This window comes from Pteronotus mesoamericanus, unplaced genomic scaffold (genome assembly GCF_021234165.1).
Source record: "Pteronotus mesoamericanus isolate MK-2021 breed Mesoamerican mustached bat unplaced genomic scaffold, CSHL_Meso_final contig_20, whole genome shotgun sequence".
NCBI classification, from domain to species: Eukaryota; Metazoa; Chordata; class Mammalia; order Chiroptera; family Mormoopidae; genus Pteronotus; species Pteronotus mesoamericanus.
In genome coordinates this window covers 76,332,898-76,355,357 of record NW_026555085.1, presented here as the reverse complement: position 1 = coordinate 76,355,357, position 22,460 = coordinate 76,332,898, and the positions used below count along the sequence as shown (strand labels likewise).

Below are 22,460 nucleotides of genomic sequence, written 5' to 3'. Positions count from 1 at the left end.
CTTAGAGCTATGATCAATGTAAGAACAAATGTCACAATAAAATTTGACTGGACTACGTAATATGGTTAGTTGTGACCACTTCACATGTAAAGAAAAATCCTAATAAAGATTAAAAAATTAAGGAAATCCTCCAAAATAAAAGGTAATACTATTTTTAAACTGTTTATAAAAATTCACAAAATTAAATATTTTAATAATTTTATTTCATTGAACTTCACTTTTTTTAATCATCCAAATTAAAATAGTCTTACTGTTTGGGCAAGTCGTACTAGTTATTCTACAGAAAGGTCTGTCAGTCAAACTGAAGTCAGAAATACATTCTTTCTTAGACTGTGCACAGACTTACACAAAGGAAAATAACTAGAGCTATTTCCCTTATATCCTTTTGAAATGTAATCTCTAAAATTAAGATGGGTAGTGCTTCCAGAGGGTGAAGAGCTATGAATGAATAGTGTTCCTCCCATTGCCATTTAAAACATAATCTGGTAACATGTACTTACAAATACTTTTCTAATGAAAAATATTATAACTGACTATTTTCTATTGGAGTCCATGAAGAAGAGAAATGCAGGACTAAAAGTACAGCAAAAACCAAAACCTAGGTTTCCTCATACTAACTACAAAAGCATTTGTGTAAGAGGTAAGGTAAGTAAGGCCGCATAACTCTTACTTCATAAATGGAACACTCCCTATTTGGGGCAGGTACTGTGTATGATGACTTGGAATACTCAGAAAACACTTCACCCAAATTAAGAGGAATTACTACAGTTCTGCCAATTAAGGCAGATACTCACCTAGAAGAACTAGTTGTCAAGGGGAACAGAAAAGCTTTCCTGTGCTTCCTTAAACAGAACCTTATCCATTTGGTTAGAGTGAGTTTTGAGAAGACCCAATTTAGAGTACACTGCTGAAAGGAGATGAATAATCTGTTAGACTGCATCTGTTCGTTAACTTTGTGCCCTTTAAGCTTTTAAAGTTTTAAATAAAATTGTTATAAATTAGCTTCTCTGAACTGGTCTCTGGGTAATCACTGTCAATCATCGAGTTGTTTTTTCCATTAAATCGAAGCATTTTTGCATTTAGTTATACCTCAACTGCACACTGGAAGCTTTCTGGCGGAAGAAGGAGCGATAAAAAGAGGGGGTGAAGTGTTTGGGGGCAGGTAATGTGACTCACCAGATATCGTGCTATATGCTATCAAGTGTAAAAATAACACACACTCAGAGTTTTAATTTTTAATTTCTTAAATAGTAATGGCTTTAAATTTAGGATAATACCTATAGGCAAAAGGACACAATAAGTGGAATTTATTTTTAATAAATTAATTTGTGATTCTCGTCTTTAGAGACTGAAGTGGAAAGTTTCACAAAAGGGGGAAAATGAGCCCTGGCTGGCATGACTCAGCGGACTGAGCTCCAGGCTGCACACTGAAAGATGCTGGGTTCAGTTCCCAGTCAGCACACACGCTTGAGCTACAGGCCAATGTGTCTCTCCCTCCCTTCCCTTCTCTCTAAAAATAAATAAATAAAATCTTGTTTTAAAAAAAGTGTGAAAATGAGAGACTGGCTTTGGTTTTGCTGGAAAAAAAAAAAAGGAAAAAAAGGGGGGAAATGGAGATACTATTACATCTATTTTATCCTTTAAAAACTCAAGTAAATTAAACTAGCAGCCTAAGCAAAAGGATATTGCTGGAATATAGAAATTTTAATACAGTAGATAAACTATAAAACTCAGGAAAAGGAAAACTAAAAAGAGTTGTGGATAAAATGGGAAGCAAAGGCTGTATTACACAGGCCTACAGAAATCTATTTATAATTTCTCTCTCTCCTCACTTTCTCTTTCCCCTCAGCAGTCTCCTTCCAAAACCAGGACAATTTTCCAACACCTGGCTCCTGTGTCTACCATTTTCCAAAAGGGACTATACTCCTTTCCTTACACCTCTGGGCCATCTGAAGGTAGAAGACGCCAAGGAGAATGAAGCTGTCTTCCGGGAGCACTCTCAATCATGAAGGAGCTGATTCACTTGTGAGAGGGGAAGGTGAGAAGGAATCAGGGCTATGGCTGCAGAGTTCCATCATAAAGTCATACCGCAACTACCCACACTGGCAGACACCTGTACCAGTTATTTTATTACAGATAAAGAATAAAAGTTTACAATTTTAACCCTCAGTTTCCTTGCCTGCTGTCATAATACGCTTCCAGTTGCAAATTATGAGTATCTTGGAAATTAGCCAAAGAAAGGGCTATAAAATAAGTTCAGGGTCCAACTGTTCATCATCACCATTCAATATTAGCTATATCTAACATCTTTCACCAAAAAGGCATTTAAGTCCTTAACAAAATAATAATTGTAATGATAACCAGTACAGTTCACTGAATGTCCACCATGCATTAAGCAACTTCCAGAGAATTTCATGTAGTATCTTATGTAATCCTCACAATATGTTACTAATTACCATATTACAAATGATAGAAGTGAGGCCCAGACAAGTTAAGAATTTTGTCCAAGGTCACACAGTAACTGACAGAGTAAGGATTTAAAACTAACTCTTTGCTTGTATCGTAGTCTATGCCATACTGCTCCCTTTGGGGTCAGCAGCAACTGAAGTAGATATACATTAGCTAACCAATTAGGGACACAAAAGTAAAATTTGTTACTAAACAAAATAAATTAAGTAAAGCTACACACTCAGTCAATACAAGCCGTATACCATTCGCAAGTCTTGTGTCCTTTCGCCTGCCTGTGCCTTTGCGCGTATCCAACACCTCCACGCTGATCAATCGCTCCTATAACCCTGCTCATCTCCGAACGGTAGCCCCTCCACACTACAGAGAAGTGACCCAAGGATATGTATGCACCTTCCCCCTTAGGAAAACGGATATATGCAATTTCAATAAAATCTTACTAGAATGAGAATCACCGATGGAAAGAAAAGTGTGTTTCCGCAGCTTATAATGTCCTTCTAGATAATGTAGCAGACTATCTAACAGAAAAAGAAAAGGTATTTGGGTGGGGAAAGATTACATCACTCCTTTCAGTTCCCCAGAAGCTTTCCACCCCAGGGTGTAATCCTGAGAAAAATCACAGGTCACAAGCAGTCAATGAGTAAAGCATTTAGGAAACTAATATATGTCAATTTTGTACCTTTAAAATGAAAAAGGAATTGGATAGACTTCAATTTTTTAAAAAAATACTAAAAAAGGAAACAAACAAAAAACATCAATCGCTCTGTGAAAAACTATGGCCCTAAGGAGGGCACAGGGCGTCTCGTTTCTCTTATCCTTCAGAAAGTACTATCCATCAGTAAGACAAACGGCCCACGAAAGCCAACAAGCTGTGCTTAAGAACTATGTCTTCACAACTATTGGCTACCACCAGTTTCAAATAAAAACACCAAATAGTAGCTAAAGTCCTAAAGCTATGCCTAAACTACAAACACAAACTATAAAATGTGTTTCAGCAGCACCTTTATAAAGATGTCCTCTTGCAATTTTCCATTAACTGTCTTATTTATACATGAACAGTCAAACGACCAAGCTAGGCTACCTACTTTCAGGAGCTGCCCTAAGGCAGTTTAGGGGCAGGTCTCCCTATCCCTTAGCAAAATAAGCGTAGTGAAGACCTTGCCTGCTGTGGAAATAAGCACTTTGCAGTATACCCAGCCTAATCTGCATGAAGGGAAGAAAACTTTACTTCTACTGGGAACTCTATTTTTAAACTTTATGGCCTGGTCTGCATGTATTTGTGTGTATTAAACGTTATATAGGTGCATGTATCTCAAAGAATTATTCTCACCTCACAGAATAAATTTTTAAGTCTAAGAACAAGGTTAAGGATTAATAAAGGATTTAGCATAAGGAAAAGATAAATTAGATCTGTTTCTCACTCTATACAGGAAAAAAACCTCAAAATGGACCAGAGATCTCAAAGGAAAATTTAAGCCCTGGCTGGTGTGGCTCAGTGGGTTGAACATTGGCCTGTGAACCAGAAGGTCACTAGTTTGATTCCCAGTCAGGGCACATGCCTAGGCTACAGGCCAGGTCCCTGACTGGGGGCATGTGAGAGACAACTGGTCGATGTTTCTCTCCCTCTCATTCTCCCTCTGTTTTCCTATAAAAAATAAATAAAATCTTTTTTAAAAATTAAATTAAAAATGAGAGGAAAAATTGACACTACCAAACTACCAGCCAAATACATAGCTTAAGTCTTCTATAAATTGGATGTAAAAAAACTTTCTGCATGCTACATCAAAAAATAAATGGAAAACCAGGAGAAAATATTTTGTGTGTATATGATATAAAATTATATATGTGTATATGTGTGTACACACACACAAGCATATATTGAAAAAGTAGGCTAATATCCCCAACATACAAAGTACTTTCAAAACTGAGACCAAAATATCTAAAAAAAAAAGAAATGGGCATAAGACATGAAAGATAATTCCAAAAAAGTTACAGTTATAAGAACAGGTCTTAAACTATAACACTTATTAGGCTTCACTCATAAGAGAAATATAAATTAACATGATATTAAGATAACATTTTCACCCAATGGAATAGCAAAATTTCAAAACCTTCATAATATACTCTGTTGGTGAGGCTGTGGTGGAACAGAGATTCTCATATATTCAGAGATTCTCATACACCATTTTACATTCTTGCCAGAATGTAAATGGAGAGGAATTTAACAATATTTAACAAAACTACATATGCATACACTCTTCAACCCAGCAATCCAACTTCTAGAAATATACTCTAGCCCCAGCTCGTGTGGTTCAGTGGATTGAGCGCCAGTCTGAGAACCAAAGGGTAGCCAGTTCGATTCCCAGTGTTCCCACAACATGCCTGGGTTGAGGGCCACATCCCCACTATGGGGCGCATGAGATGCAACCACACATTGATGTTTCTCTCTCCCTCCCTACGCTTCACGAAAAATAAATAATTAAATAAATAAATCTTTTTAAAAAAATGAAATTTACTCTAGACATGTATCTCCAACATTATGATAATATGTGTAAGTGTATACATGAAAATGTAAGATTATTTGTTGCAAACAATATTTCTAACTGCAAAATACTGGAAGCTACCCAGGTCCTAGTATAGGAAACTGTTTGAATGAACTATGGTAAATATACCCAAGAATACAATTATAAAAAAGAACAAAAGATATAAAGAATAAAAAGATGGTCAGAGAGGAGGTGGCAGTGAGGGATGGGTGGGAAAAAAAAAAATGAAGAAAATCTCTGTGAACAAGTAGGAAGTAATTTCCAGGAACTATTAAGTAAAATAAGCAAATTTAAAAACAACACATATATTATGCTATCTTTTGTGTAAGAAAGAAGTAGAAATAAATTGTACATATATATGCTTATTATTACCAAAAAAAAAAAAAATCCCAAAAAAACCCACAAGAAGAATCAACTTTCAGCAAACCAAAAAGCTGGTGACCTACAATGGATGGGGAAGCGGGATGAAAGGGAGCAACACTTCTCTAAGTATACCTTCTCTGAGTATACCTTCTCTGAGTATACCTTCTCGAGTATACCTTCTCTGAGTATACCTTCTCGAGTATACCTTCTCTGAGTATACCTTCTCGAGTATACCTTCTCTGAGTATACCTTCTCGAGTATACCTTCTTGAGTTCTGACTTTTGGAAGCAAGTTAATCTTCTATATATTTAAAAATAAAAGAAAACCAACAAGAGTGGGAAGGGTAAAAATCTAAAACTGAGGGCAAAGGGATAAACTCAACTCAATTTTAAATGAAGGGGGAAAAAAAGCACAATTTTTTACTTTATTGACTGTTACACAAAGTAGAGGACTAAATATATATCCTGAAACCTTTTTTCTAATAGGATATTTTAGTGGTATGAGCAAAGAAATTCCGAAACTATTTTAGATGCATTATAGGAATTAAAAGAGTAAATGAGTTGACGTTGCTAAGAACCAGTGTTCTCACTGTGGAAGAAGCTACATGTAAATATGCAATGGTGGTAGGCGAGAAACAAATATATAAGGATAGACTTGAGTGTGTACTATACGTAAAAATTCAAAATTTCTAAAATACGTGTATGTGTCTGTGCACACATGATACATGTGTAGGAATATGTACGTTTTTGCATACATATTTATATACATGTTTTGTATATATGCATATTTATTTCCCAGCTTGTCTGCTGAAAAGTCTACAAACAAAGATACCTAGCACCCGGATCTTGGTTTCTAATACCAATCCCCACTAAAAGAAACAAGAGTTCCTTGGAGAAGTGACTGATTCTAGAGTGTAGCAGGTAGAAGATGAGCCATGAAGTAAGGAAATGCTAAATAAAAAAAAAGAAGAAGAAGAAGATGATAGGAACATGTCATAAACACATATCCAATGCAAAAGGGTTCTCTGTAGGCAAAATCTGGGATAATTTGAGCAACAAAACAATGTTAAAAGGAATTAATTATAGACTACTTGGGGAGTGGAGAGGGAATCTAGTTGTTCATATTAATACAAGATAAATACATAGGAGAGGAGAAAGGGCTCTTACTTACAACAGAGCGACTGCAAACTGGTAAATACAGAGGGAGTGCTGAAACTGAAAAATCATGACTTTGTGACCACCAACGTCAAGACTGGTTCTGGCAAGAATCATCCGTTGTTGTCAACTTAACAACAACTAAACCTGAAAACTTGACAGGACTAAGGGGGAATTTGGATGCAGAACAGAATATTAACATGGTCTTAGTGTGTCTCCCTAAAGACTGCCCATTAACTACAAGGGAAAAGACTTAATAATCAAACAGTGGAAAAATCAAACATCCTCTTAACCAGCTGATCAAAACTAACATCACCAACGAGGGGCAGGCAGCCATCGTGTGCATGCCCTGAGAAGGACACGAAATCACTGACGTATGCAACCCAGCTGGGGACGCATAAGCTGAGCCGAATCATGAGGAAATACCAAATGACCTGCAATGAGGGACATGCCGGATAAAAAATAAAGGTAGGAGGAATACTATTCTTCAAGAGTGCAAATTTCATAAAAGAAAAAAAAAAGGCTTTGGATATGTTCCATATCAAAGGAATCAAAGAAACATTGACAACAAAATACCTGATGCTAGACTGGAAACAAAAGAAGATTGTACAAAAGGCCATGAGTGGATGAATTAACAAAAATTGAGTATATACATTAAAGTATTGCATTACAGTACATTTACTGAAACTGAAAACTGTGCCGTGGTTACGTAAGAGAACATCTTTATTCTTAAGAAATATATATTGAAGTATTTGAGGGGTAAAGTGACATGATAGACACAACATACTTTCAAATGTTGCCAAAAAAAAAAAAAAAGAGAGAACATTATGTATATACACATAAAAAGAAAACAAATGATAAAGCAAATGAGGCCACATGTTAATAATAGTTTAATCTGGGTCAAAGATATGTAGGTGTCCTTTGTTCTATTTTTATTCTTGTAAATTCTCTATAAGTTTGGTTTTATTTCCAGTAGAAGTTCAAAAAGTTGGCAAAGACCCTTAGGATAAGGAGGACAGAAAAGGAATGGGCAGTACCATATATCGAGGGTGGGATATATGCAGACAACAGAGAAAGGAGAAAAGGGAGACTCACTAGAAGATTAATTCAACAACACACAGAGAAAATCATTACATCAGTAAGATCTCTCTTGACTTTTGATGCACATGTAGGCATAGTCCTCAAATTAGTTTACGGTGTAATTACTAGCTGGCTGGCAGATCCTAATGCAGAGAGAGGCAGCTCTCTGACAGTAGTTAAGGAAGAGCATGAACTCTGCAGGTCGACTCCTTCAGTTTGAATCTCATGAGATTTATACACCGGACAACCTTAGCCAAGTCATTGAACCTCTCTTTGTGCCATAATCTCCTCTGGAAGATTTTAAAAAGTATCTCCATGTTAGTTTTAAGAATTAAATTAGATAGAAACATTACAGTGTTTTTATCTAATTTAGAAACAGAGTATAGTACCTGACATGTTTACTATTCAACAACTGGTAGCAATTACATTACCCCCATTTACAACATTTCTGATGGGCAAAGATGGCTACAGGGAGAAACTCCAACGACAAGCCTAATTTGTTCCCACACACCCTGAATCACAATGAATTTAGCCTGACAAACCTAAATATGAACACTCTCAGTATGGACAAGGCAGGGCAAAAGTGGGTTGAAGCGAGACCCCATTTTTGCCCCACAGAGTCAGATGAAGTAAACTTAGAATTGCAGGACTCCCACACAAATTTAATTACAAGGATATCCAATCAAGTGTGTGCAGAACCCAGATCATGGCCTCAGCAGCCAGCCTCTAGCCTGCTGTGACCTAGTTGCTGTTCTTACTTTCATACTTAACCTATAAACCTCCACAAACCAAATCAAAAGATACGACACATTGACTATTTTTTCCATCTAAGTATATAGTTATCAATTTTAACAGATGAACCCTTTTTTTTGCATTCAAGTCTTTGTTTCCCCAAGAATTTTATTAAAATTAACTATATAGTTTTACATTTCCATAATGTATGACACTGCAATGTATGGTATGCTTCCTCCTAGTGGTTTACTTGGGGGAAAAAAACACTAATTTCTGTCAGAATCACCTTTGAAGTGACAAAAATGTCAAATACTGGCTATTTCACAAATATGTCATTACCTCTTAGCCACTACTACTGATAATTAAAAGGTTATTCTGTCCATTTAACCTTTTAGTAAAAATATTAGTATCACTTTGACGTATATAAACAAGCAACATCTCTATACTAGCTTTAAAAGTTAAATAAAAATACCTGTTCCAACAAATGGATCAAAGACAATATCATTTGCCTTCACTTTTCCATGGTTGGCCATGATGAATGATAAACCAGCATCCATGCTTGTGTTTCCAATAAAGTGTCTCTTTTTGACACTGTATGACTCAATAAGTTCTCTTTGTCCATCTGCAATCTAGATCAGAGATATTTTTCAAATTAAATGTACAGAACAGATTTAAGATAATCATTTACAATAAAACTACCCCAGTCTCTCAATGATGAAAACTTCTTTCCACTTACTACTGCCCTAAACTCATTCCATTAAAAAAGAATGTGATTGCACCCTATCTAATGTGGCTCAGTGGATTGAGTGCCGGCCTGCAAACCGAAGGGTAGCCAGCTCGATTCCCAGCCTAGGGCACACGCCTGGGTTGCAGGCCAGGCCCCTAGAAGGGGGCACATGAGAGGCAATGACACATTGATGTTTCTCTCCCTCTCTTTCTCCCTCCCTTTCCCTCTCTACAAATAAATAAAATCTTTTAAAAAATGTGATTGAAGTAGTTATGGACAAATGCCTTTTATTTGCTAGTGTGTTATCATTTACTTTGACTTTTCAAATCAAATTCAAATTAAATTTTAATGCAATTACTTCAGGGATTCATGGTAAGATTGATCTGTCTTTTTCTCCTAAATAATAACATTCTGTAACATAACCCACAGCTCCCACTCACCAACTTGGAGCCTCCAGGAAGTGGGCAGAACTGCTCTGCATAGTATCATTTCTTTTCAGAAAGGAAACTTAGACTGGAGAGCTCCACAAACGGGATCCCTCAGCTACCACAGAATTCTACACTTGCCCGGCTTTATGAAAAAAGCAGTTCAGACTTTCGGACAAGTCTTGTGCTAATGTTTCCAGGTACACCACCTCCTACCTAGGCCCTGTGTCTAACCACCCCTTGCACTTCATAGGGACGTTTAGAAAAACAAACAAAACCAAAGAAAACACATACCCACGTGTTTTTCACTGACTTTAATTCATACAGTTCTCACTCTTCAGCTGCTATAAAGTTCTACATCTAGAGTTAAATAAAAAGGCCTAACTTTAGCTTTGAAAGAAAATAAACTGAAATAGGTAAAAAGAACACTTCCTTACCCATCTACCAAAATAGATATTATGTGGATTCTCAGGAATGCAGTTTGGATCCAAACCATAATCCTCCAAAACAGAGAATATGTGCTGTGGATTCTTTAAATTTACTTTTCCTTGAAATGGCAGGAACTCAAGGGCCTACAAAATATGAGTAATATTAATGTCATATGAAAGTTTAAAAGGAAAAATAGTGCTTATATATAATAATACTTATCTTATAAGCTTGGTATCAGGATTAAATTAGAAAAAGCATGAAACATACCTAGTACACAATGTGCTACAGAACAAGCACTTTACAGACAATGGACATTATCATATATCAACAGATGCTAGACTACAGTAACCCCACAGGTGTTCGGTTTTTGCTAAATTCACTTACATCTATTCGTTTGACTTTTTCTTCTTGCGTCAATGTTTTATTAAATGTGTGAATCTTTATTTTATATGTAGAATCTGAATGTAGAAATGGAACCTATAATAAAAGCAGATAAATTCTTTAGGCTTAGTCGTTCTATAGTACCTGCAGACAAATTACATAAAAACACATTTCACTACGCACCATCTTCTCCGCAGGGTAGTTTTTAAGAGAATTATACAGCTCCTCTGGAGACCTTCCATGACCCCACAGTTCAAATATGGACCTAGGAAATAAATGGTTATTACACAGTAACATGTAACAATGATTTCACCATTTTCTATGCTTACTCCACTGCCTATGTTTTCTAAGCTATAAATGAGAAATAAGTGCCCTGTAAACAAATATAGCTTAAGTCCAAATCACACAGAGGAACTGAACTTTCACATACGGAGAGAAATTTACCATAAGTCAAAATTTTTCCAACTTTCACCATTACATTTTGTTCTAGAACGCAAATGATACAGTAAAATCACTGAAGTTATCTTAGTGAAACAGGTGAAAAGCTGCAGGAATTCTAATTTTTCCCAATTCTTCTCTATAAAAAGAAAAATGACCAGATAAAAGTGTTATTACTAATATTTACCTATTAATTAGTAACATTTAGTAACAGTTACTTTTATGACTATTGCAGAAAATTCTCATATAAAAAATATCTTCAGGCTTCTATATACTTCAAGGAGTATTTAAGCAATTATAAGCAATATTTCATTGCAATCAGTGAAACAGTTCTTAGAATTAGTTGTGATAGAAGGCAAGCTATATATTAGAACAATTATGTGCTTCTAACACTGCCATTAGAACTGAGCTTATCCTCGGAAATGAATTCCTCTTTTCCTTCGTACTGAATTTATAGAAAAAGGGCCTCTACAATAATTCTACTCTTACACAGCTATCACTTAAGGTATACCCTCAGCTATACAAAACACAAGGAGCATAAAAAGAAACAACAAAGAAATAGTCATAATAGATGTCCCAAAATTCCAAGTATTCAATTTCTTTTTCTTGATGTTTAAAAAGTGTAAGATTGGTCAATTCATTCATTTAATAAATACTTTTTAGGGATTACCATATAACAGGAATTATTCCAGGTAGTAGGATGCCACAAAGAACAAAGCTCACTGCATTCATGAAAGTTAAGGGAGAAGGAAGACTCCTGGAAGCACTCACTGAAGGAAAGCGTAAGTAACGCAACCTCTGGAAAGGAAAAACCTTGAAAAGCAAAAATAATACGAGCTAATCCTTAATATAACTCCAAGAACGTTTATTCTAAGGCCATTTAATATTTATTCACTTATTCCTCGTAGGAGCCCTATGAGGTAGCTGCTGGTATTATCACCCATTTAAACAATGAGGAAACTGAGGCACAAAGGGATTAAATAACTCAGGTCAAATGGCAATTGAAACTAGGATTCAATTCCAAGCCATCTGACTCTAGACTCTATCTTATTTACTGATGCTTCTCACCAAAAACAAAACAAAACAAAACAAAAAAACAAGAATCCTGGGCCATTCAGGAAAGGTGCATACAGTTTCAGAGGTCTTAATTACCCCTAGTGACCTATTATACAGCGTAACATAGGAACTAATGCTTGTAATAACCTAGAGTCAAAAAAACATGAAATAACACTCATGTCTTCTTTTACAGAAAGAATTCATAGACCATTAACAAATTTATATTAAAATGTTCAAAATAAAAAGTTAGACAAAATCAAAAGCTTCAGTTAAAACTGGAATATTAATGTACAGTAATACCATTTATGATTTAGATTTTCAGAGTAAAAAGTTTTCCTATATAAGACTGCACTGTTATGATCCCTATTTTGGAGATTATAAAGTTTACACAGGCTGCCATATTTCTCATGGGTGCACATATATAAGCATGGATGTCAACTTATTAATATAAAATCAATGATGATCTAAACTATTTCACAAATTAGAGCAATCAGTACAATAATATCTTCCTGACAAAAAAGCTTTAAGAAACTATGCTTTGAGGGAGGGAGGAGGACGGAGTTGGGAAAGGTACACGAGGAGCATCAATGGTTTCTACAAAATACGCATTTTCTTAAAGTAAAAAAAAAGTTGTGGCAAGTATCTGAAAATGCTGAGATCTAACGATGTAGATACTTAGGTGTTTGTTTTATTTTTCCCTTTTTTATGGTATGCTCAAAATACTACATGTTAAAAATGAATTAACAAAACTGTCAATACCTATTCTACCACACATAGAAAAAACCTGAATTTAAGTTAGTTTTTAAATCTGTGCACATGATAGTCTATTTTAATTCTGGAACAATTAATGCTACAATAGATTTGCGAATTTTACCCTTTGAAAATGAATTCCTCCTTTTCTTTCTATTAAACTTATAGAGAAGGCCTCTACAGGGATACTACTCCTATTTAGCTATTGCTTAAGGTATAACCTCAGCTACGCAAAATATACAGAGAATAAAAAGCAGCCAAGGAAATTATTATAAAATGTTATATAATCATTATGCAATTATTAATTGTACCATTTACCAAACATATACATCAGAAGGCATGAACTTTGAAACAAGTGTACAAGTATCTATGTCGAACCTAATGAACTATATATCTGGAAATCAAACACCTCTTAGAGCCATTAACTTTTAATATGCTAATCTACAGTAATAATTAATTTAGGATGTGTTTTTTAGTTGTGGTTCCATTTTCTAGTCATTTTTATTAAATAAGTTAGACCCAAGCTTCAGTTCAAGAAAGATTTAGTACTGGACCTAGTTTTCAATAGGATGAATTTACCAAATATGGGGTTACAGTCTATTAAAAAAATACAGCAATTACATATGCTATAAAACACTGTAAACCATATTAATAAAACTAGATATACATAAATTTGTATTTGCACTGCATCATTAAATATTATAATTTCTAAGAAAAGACGGCATTCAGTAATCTGCTAAAATGTGAAGAAAAAAAAGTAACCCAAAGATAACATAATTTGGTCAAATCTGAAGACACATGTTGAAAATAGTTTAATTTTCAAACCCAAAGATAGAAAAATTTCCAATTACAAAATTTTAAAAAAGGAAAGGAAAAAAACAACAGATGTCAGTGATAAACTCTAGAAAACACTCAAGTAGGATAAACAGTAAACAACATAATTACCTTAGTCCACACCAAATTATGATAATCAGAATTCCTCTCTCTAACAAACTAAAACACAAAAACTTATTCCACGGCGGTCCTCACTTTTTGCCATCTTACACTTCCCTCATTTGTTCATCCAACTAAAAACCATCTATAAGAAAAACCTTTTTTAGATTTTCAGTATTTTGGCTATCATTAACTGTAGCATTTATCCTATATAATAACATAGCATTTACATCTTATACCAAATCCATTTAATAAAGAATTTAAAAAATTATTCCAAATAGGTGTTTTTCCGTCTCACCACTGAGATCCTCTCACCAGGTCAGCAGGTCATTCTCCTGTTCCCCCCCCAACCCAGCTGCAAATGCAGGTAACCGCAAGCTAAACTGGCTGCTCCCCACCGACAGCCAACCCCTTCTACTTTGTGCCAATAGAGCCAAAAGTAGGACAGAGGAGTTACAAGAAGGATGGTACACACTCATGCAAGAGGACATTGTAAGTTTTTTCTTACTTGGCACACACTGTCCGTTTCATTAAGTTTCTGGCAATATCTTCAGAGGGAATACTAAGAATCCAAAAAGGAGACTGAAAGAAAAAACAATACAGAGCTTCTAAGAGGTTTTATGGCCTCATGTGCTTTTATTCACGAAGTCCATAAGGAAAGATTCTTATCTGCTACTTTTAGATAATATGTGATCTAACCACATTAAAACTGTTCTAATAGTTAAAAAAAAAAAGTAAATTATTTTAATAAGTCATCTGTTAGGATATTATAGCATAATGTCAGAACATTTTTGTAAGTGACTCTATATATAAAAATATCAGTAAACTTAAGGTTATTTAAAATTTAGGTTAATCTTGTAGTTGCTCTCTTACGTAGTTTAACCAAAATAATTAATGCATAAAAATCCCAGAATATCTCAAAATTTTTATTGTCACTAATTATTCCTTATAATACAGCTATTTTATATCTTACTTCTATGAATGATACCTCTTCTTCTAGGTAGCTGTGGCCACCTGAGTTGGGGGGAGCTCTGAAATAACTATGGCAGAATAGGATAAATTATTAAGTTATCATTCATTTTTCCTATTCTAGCTAAGAAAAAAAGTTATAGGTGCATCAGGGGGATTTTTCCCCAACCCCCCATCTCAAGACCCAAATTATAGGCAATTTTCCAGAACACAGCAAAACACAGCAGGACCCTGAGTTCATCACCCTCACCCAATTCTATCCACACTCCTCCCCCTTATCCTCCTTCCTCAATAAAGGAAAGTCACTCAAGAGCACAAGTCCAACATCAGGAACTTTTTTCTCTCATATTTTGCAAGAAATGCTCCCTGCCATACCTGGTCTTTCTTCTTCCAGTATTTATAGTACCCTACAAAAAAATTCAAAATAATCCAAACAGGAAAAAAGATGATCATCCTAATACGATTTTTATTAGGGAAAATTTAAAAGCAACCTGAATGAAATCAAATCACTAGATAAATTATAATAGAGCTAATCAATGGAAAGTATACAGCAAACTAGTGATGAAGGCTATGTAAAAACCCGTGCTTATATTACTAGAACCAATGGAATAAGAGACTGTAGAAGTTCATAAGTAGCATTACAACTGAGGTGGGGGGTGGGGAGGGAATCGACGAAAAAAGACTGGAAGGCAGTATCCCTAAATTTTAAGTCATGTCAAGGAGGAAGAATTATGAATGCTTTTTTTCATTTTTCTACTCCCAAACTTCTTTAAGACACTGATAAACTATAAAATACAAAATAGAAAGCTCATAAATTCATAATCTTACACATACACAATTTTAAACTTTAAAAGGAAACCAATATAAGCCTGAAATTCATCTAAATTCTAACTCTAATTATACCTCATCAAAGAAAGCCAGCCCTTTTTTCAGTGAAGGCACAGATACAAATTATGGCACAACTGTTAAATTAAAGTTTATAAACTAATGAGATAAGTACATACTGGAAATATACCTAAATTATTTCCCAAAAACCACAATATTTTTTCCAAAATATGCTATTCATGCAATTGCCCCTAGGAAGAACTAAAAGTAACCACACAAACATAAATTTAGGATTTGCAGTTCTCCTCAAATCCAACGTTCTATTTATAAGTATGTTACATATAATCTAATGAAAAAGATAAATTCAACTTACCTTTCCATAAGTTTCCTGACTATTGGTGAACTGACCTCCAAAAAGTGAAAGCAAAGACTTTATTTCCTGTATTGAAAATATTATAGAAAAAATAAATCTTAACACAAGGAACTCAAAGTCTATCAAAAGATATAGATATAATACAAATAAAAAATAAAAAGAGTGGGTTGATGCCCTGGCTGTGGTTGGAGTATTGTCCCATATACCAGAAGGTTGTAGGTTCAATTCCCGGTAAGGACACATACCTAGGCTGAGGGTTACATCCCTAGTCAGGGAGTACACTAATGGACAGGAGGCAACTAAGGGATGTCTGTCTCTCTGTCTCTCCGCGTGTCTCACCCACCACCCCCTTCTCCCTTCCTCTCTCTAAATCAATAAACATATCCTCAAGTGAGGATTAAAAAAAGAGGAGTGGGTTAATGATCTACCTAAAGCATTTAAAGTTCAACACCATACTACTTTTCTCAACTCCTCCATAAAACTGCTTTGTCTCCCATCTCTCAAGAAATAACCTTGACTTATTCATTACGTAGAAAACAGACTCTGGGGCAGCTGCCCACACTCATCCTCTGCCCACTCTCCATTTCTCCTGAAGACCAAGGCCTCCTCCTGCTGTGCCTTTATATCCATTTCCCCCATGTTTTCAGCCTATTAACAAGCCAATCTCTGGGGAAGGGGAAAGGGGGATCGTCCCTTGATAGGTCCCTCAAACTGTTAACCAATCTCTTACTTTCCCTTTCTATACTCTATTATATTCTAATTAAAATCACTGTTCTATCCCCACTTCCTCATTTTTCATGTCCACTAAACCAAGTAATCTAGCCCCTGCCCCACAAAAACAACTCTACACAACAATTATAGCAAAATTCCTTACTCTACCCTCCAGTTTTCTGTGGCCTCACACCCTTCCTGTTGTGACTTACACATCTTCATGACCTCCTCTTCTCACTTCCCCTTAATATCATTATTTCCAAGCACCTGTATTTGGCTCACCACTCATTTGATGCTATACTTATTCTGAATAATTTCATTTTCTCTCCCAGTGGTCATATGCAGAAGAGTCCCAAATATCTATTACCAGTCCAGACCATTCTACCATGCTCTACGCATACCCCTATTCCTATTCACTGCTTCCCGGCCATCTTCACTTTATGTTACACAAGCACCTTAAATTCAGTAAAACCAAAATTTAATGCTTACATCTGGCTGTGCTATTTTAAGTGGAGACACCCCTATAGCCGCTCCAAAACTCATCCATGATTGATCTCTCCTCCCCGCTACATTCAATCAATCATCAAGCCCCGATTATTTTATCACCTATTTTCCCAGCCCATCCCATCCTCTTGCCCCTTGACCTAGTTCACGCCTCCTTAATCTATTAACAAGACTATTCCAAAAGACTCCTAACTAGTCTCTGGTTCTACACTTATTCCCCCAAATCTACCCTCTGTGGCTGCCAATGTGCCTTCAAAAGAAAAAGCTGATTCTCTCCGTTACTTAAAATTCTATAAATTTCCCCTCCAATCTCCGGGATATGGAAGGCTTTGGATTTTCTGGTCCCTTCCTACCTCTCCTGTTCTCTTCTTGTCACTCTCTGCTACATACTTCATAATCCAACAATAAGAATAACTTGTAATTCTAATTTACTTATTTCTCTCCTTGGCCTAACTACTACTCATCCTTTAGTTACCATTCATGGAAACCATCTCAAAGGTCAACATCCCACCACGCCTGAGATAGATTCGATTTCCCTTCTACATGTTCTCTTATTTCCCTGCGCCTCTCTCTCTTAATGCATTACCAACGTTATTTTGTAATGCTATGTTTATGTCTCTGCTCAGCCCTTTGCCTAAACAGTAAGCTCCTTGAACACGGAAACTGTCCTTGTCACCGTTACATCCCCACCGTCCTGCTCATTCAATTATAGGTACTGAAACTGTTTCTTGAATGAATAAAAATGCTGTTCCCAACTTCTCCATCAACTAAGCTCTATCACCCCCACCACCACCACCACCCACCCTTCCCCACACAGGGTGACCAGCACATTTAATACTTAAAACACTGCACTGAGCCCTTCCGTCGGTTGTCTATTCTCCGCTAAACGAAGACCTCCTGGAGGGAGGGGATCGTTCTTATTCACCGAACTCCGGCTCCCTGGCACACGGTAGAGGAATGAATGAAAGTGCTAGCAAGACTGAGACCCTGTGCCTGGGACTTCTCTCCCACACCCCCTTCGCAGAGCTCGGACCGTCCCAGGAGCCGCAGGACTGGGGGATGCCTGACATCCCCGACTAGCTCGTCCCCGGATCCCCGCGGGCTCGGGCTGCGCGGCGCTGCGGCGCCCGCACACGAACCCCCACCGCGCCATCCCCTCTCATCGGAAGTTGCGGAGGGCTCCGCAAGCTCACCGGCAGACGGAACTCCAGGTGCTCTTGCGCCAGGAGTAGCAGATACCTATTCAAGGTGCACGGCAGCGCCATTGCGGCTGCCACGGTGCGCGTGCGCGATCGGCACGGAGTTCCACCCCCTTCTCTCCTCCCCTCCCCCCGAGTCGTTTCCGCCGAGGCGGAGTTTGAAGGGCCGGAACCGGAAGCTCGGAGAGGTGGGGCGCTGTCCCAGCATCCCAGGGCTCTTGACCACCTTGATCTGGAGCTCAGCGTCTTTTGGAAGGGGGCTGCGGCTGCTGCAGGACGCCTTCTGGTTGAGGTCGCCAAGTGCGAGTGGCTTGGCGGGAGCGGCCACGTTGTGCTCAGGAGCTGGTTGCGATGTGCCAGTGTAGCGTAGTTCCCAGTGTACTTCCAGCTTGCTCTGCAGCGCCTCAAACCCTTTCGGGCAGACTTCTCTAACCACTCCAGCCTTTGGGGGCTGACTGAACGTGAACCGCTCACTTAACATTCAGCATACTTTTTGTATTTTTGCAATAACCTTTTAAGGACACGTGCCTTTTAAGCAAATTAGAGTAAGCTCTTGAGGACCAAGAACATCTCTTCGTACCTCACAGAAACCAAAACAATGTCCCCCTCAGAGTAAATACTCAATAATTTCCAGGTCGTGATAGTAGATTCCCATGACCACTGCCAACTGTATATTAAAACATTGACAGAAGCCATCTCAATGTGAGAGAAACATCCATAAGCTGCCTTTCCCATGCGCCCCCACCAAGGATCAAACCTGCAACCTAGGTATATGTGCCCCAACAAGAATCGGACAGCAACCTTTTGGTGCACAGAACAACACTCAACCAACTGAGTTACATGGCCAGGGCAATTGGGCAACTTTTTAAAAAAATATCTAAGAGGTGCAGGTTTTCATGCCTGGAACAATACACTCTGCAGACAGCATATGAGAATACAGTGTGTAGGAGAACCCATATGAATTCAAATTTCATTTATTTTTCCCATGGAATCCTTTGAACTAAGGTTCATGACTAAGTCCTCACTAATTCTTCACTCCAGAAATCAGTGGAAAAGTATCTACATCATGAATCTCATGCTGGGGAAATAGAAATTAACCCTGTACAGGCCATTAGGATTAGTGTAAAACTACTCTGAGATCAATTAAACTACCTTCAAGGGACTCAGGCCAGACCTGTTCAATATTTTTGAGTTTACCGGAGTCATAACAGAGCCACAGGAGAGTATGGACTTTGAAAGTTGGTGTTCAAACTAGAATCTGGAGACTTGCAATTTTTTTTTTTTTAAATTGTACTGGAAGGAACAAGGAGGTTATTAGTCTGTCTTCTGGGAACTGATCCAAAGCTCCATCCCTGCTTCATCTACCAGAGAAGAACTTGAAGAGACTTGGCTCCTCTTGTAAGATAACTGTTGTGCAAGCATTTAAGCCTCTGGTACAGACTGTTGATTTAAAAGAAAAAACAAACAAACAAACAAACAAAACAACCAAAGACATTGCTGGGAAGTAAGGATCAGGAATTGGAGAAGACAGTGTTGTGTTCTGGTTATAACAAGCCACTACAGTGTTGAGAATAGGACACGAAGTCAGTGAAGAAAGGAAATGACCAGAGAATTAACAGTTCCCAACAGCAGAGGTGATGTGTAATGTCAAACTGTTCATACATCTGTATCAGATGGATACATCTAACACTTGAAAAGGAATTGGCTATTACAGAGAACCATAGGAGTTTGTGCACCAATGAGAGAAAAATTGTCTTCATATTAAGAATAGATTTTTGCAATGAGCAAAAAACCAAGGGGGCTTTTGAACAATCTGGAGAATAAAATTGTATTGGAACAACATATATAAGAATTATGGAAACTTCACTACAGTGAAGCATTCCTGTGGGAGTTTTAATTTCATGAGATGCCGGAAGGGTCTCCAGCATCTTTAACCTCAATGGAGATAATTCAGGGAGAAAAAGAATACCAGGTGCTCTCAGGAAACAAAACTAAACAAGTTGGGACTCTGGGGTACCAGTTCCAACTTAAGCAGCTGCAGTTGATTTAAGTATGACTCAGCTCCGTGAGGTTAAATTCCCAACAAGCAAGATATCCAGAAGTAGAGAAAAGCAGATCTTGTCCTCTGGTCAAAAGACTCCCCAAAGCAAATCTGAAAATCTAGTTGCAAATAAGGTCCATTAATTTGCTACTTGTGAAACAGATTCTGTGCACAGAAAAAAAAAAAAAATGCTAAGGAGAATGGGTTGGACATTCAGCCTTCTCTCTGCATCATCCTTAAATTCTAATCCTGCCACAATTGAAACAAGCAAGGGCCATCAGTTTTCAGGCAAATGTAAGATGGCAGCCTGAGTGAGCCATACTAAAGAACTCTCCCCATATCCCAGCTGCTGGCTGAAATACACAGTTTTTCAAAGGAAGCCTAACCTAGGGCCTGCCAATTTAGGGATGCCTCTCCTCTTTGGACCAGTCTTTACTTTGATTCTTTTGTTTGCAATGAGACTGAACTGCAAAATATCAAGTTTATTTAAGCTGAATCAGAGATTTGTTTTTTATACAGGGTGAGGCAAAAGTAATCTTTTAGCTGTGAGTATGCAAAACACGGAGTTTATTTTTATATTATTTATTATTGTATTATATTCCATATGAACTGTAAACCTACTTTTGCCCCTGTATTTATACTGCTAGAATAAAAGGGTGCTCTTTATATAAAAAACAGATAAATCAACAAATATCACTTCATTTTAGTGATTTGGAGTAGTGGGCATATAATGAATGTGTGGGCAATAACTTTTGAGGGTGAATTTTTGACATCAAAATCTAGAAATGTATGAGTGTTCCATAATAAAGACTGTACTCTTGACCTTGGATTCTTATATGAAGAAGAGGTATACCTACATATCTGACAGTGAAACTTCCATACATTAGGATCAACCAACTTATTAAATATCTTTCATTTGAACCTCTTTTTAGGACTATTAAAAAAAAGTCCAGACAACCAAGTGGGATTTATCCCAGGTATACCAGGTATAAGAGGCTGGTTTGACATTTAAAATTCAATTAACGTAATCCATCACAACAACAGGCTAAAAAAAGAAAAGTCATATGATCATATCAATAGATGCAAAAAAAAGCAGTTGACATAATCCCACACACACTTGTTAAAAATTCTCAGTAAACTAGAACTAGATAGGTACTTCCTCAACTTTGATAAGGAATTTCTACAACATAGCAACTCAAACATCATACAGCTAACATCATAGCAACTCAAAGCTTCTCCACTAAGATCAGGTATTAAGCAAGGACATCACCTCTCCCCATTCCTTTTCCACATGACACTGGAAGGTTTGGCTAATGCAATAAGACAAAAAAAAGTTATACAGATTAGGAAGAAAGACATAAAACTGTCTTTATTCACAAATGACACGATCATCTATGTAGGAAATCAAAAAAACCAAAAAAGTAAAAAAAAAAAAAATTCTACTAGAACTAATAAGGGATTATAGCAAGGTTGCAGAATAAAAAGTTAATATGCAAAAGTCAATTGCTTTCCTATATGCCAGCAATGAACAAGTAAAATTTAAAATTAAAAATACAATACCATTTACATTAGAACCCCACAAAATGAAATACTTAGGCATAAAGCTAACAAAAAATGTGTAAGATCTACACCAGGAAAACTTTAAAAACTCTGAAAATCAAAGATCTAAAAAAATGGAGAGGTATTTCATGTTCACAAATAGGAAAACTCAACAGTTAGAACATCAGTTCTTCCCAAATTGATCTATACACTGAATGCAATCTCCCCCCAAAAAACCCAAAATTATTTTGTACATATCAACAAATTGGTTTATACGGAGAGGCAAAAAAACCCAGAACAGCCACCACAATACTTGAAGGAGAAGGACAAGGTTGGAAGACGGACACCGCCTAACTTCAAGACTTCATAAAGCGTACAGTAATCAAGATAGTGGTATTGGTGAAAACAGATCAGTAGAACAGCATAGAGAGCCCAGAAATAGGTGCATACAAATATGGTCAACTGACCTTTGACAAAGAAGCAAAGGCAATACAATGGAATAAAAATAGTTTTTACGATAAATGGTGCTGGAAAAATTTGAACTTCACATTAAAAAAAAAAATGAAGCTAGACACAAACCTTACAACCTCCACAAAAATTAACTCAAGGTGGATCATAGACTTAAATGTGAAATGCAAAACTATAAAATTCCTAGAAAATAACAGGAGAAAACCTAGATGACCTTGAGTACAGCAATGACTTTTTAGATAAAACATCAAAGGCACCACCCACGGAAGAAATAACTGATAAGCTGAACTTCATTCAAATTAAAAATAACTGCGAGAATGAGAAGACAAGCTATAATCTGACAGAAAATATTTG

General features: G+C 36.8%; 1 protein-coding gene across 2 annotated transcripts in view; it reads right to left on the bottom strand.

Moving 5' to 3' along the window:
* The window catches only part of TRMT11 (tRNA methyltransferase 11 homolog), a 45,966-nt gene extending 27,803 nt beyond the window's left edge, over positions 1 to 18,163 (bottom strand). Inside the window, exons 1-7 of one of the 2 annotated variants that reach the window (XM_054569928.1) lie at positions 18,053 to 18,163; positions 15,645 to 15,710; positions 13,986 to 14,059; positions 10,484 to 10,565; positions 10,304 to 10,396; positions 9,928 to 10,062; positions 8,811 to 8,967 (exon numbers count right to left, since the gene is read on the bottom strand). In XM_054569928.1, the coding sequence (XP_054425903.1) occupies positions 8,811 to 8,967; positions 9,928 to 10,062; positions 10,304 to 10,396; positions 10,484 to 10,565; positions 13,986 to 14,059; positions 15,645 to 15,710; positions 18,053 to 18,124 (679 nt within the window). In that variant the 5' untranslated portion in view covers positions 18,125 to 18,163. Of the gene's footprint in view, positions 1 to 8,810; positions 8,968 to 9,927; positions 10,063 to 10,303; positions 10,397 to 10,483; positions 10,566 to 11,408; positions 11,537 to 13,985; positions 14,060 to 15,644; positions 15,711 to 18,052 lie in introns of those variants that run through there. The other variant, XM_054569929.1, reaches the window with a different exon arrangement.
* Between the last annotated feature and the right edge of the window lie 4,297 nt (positions 18,164 to 22,460).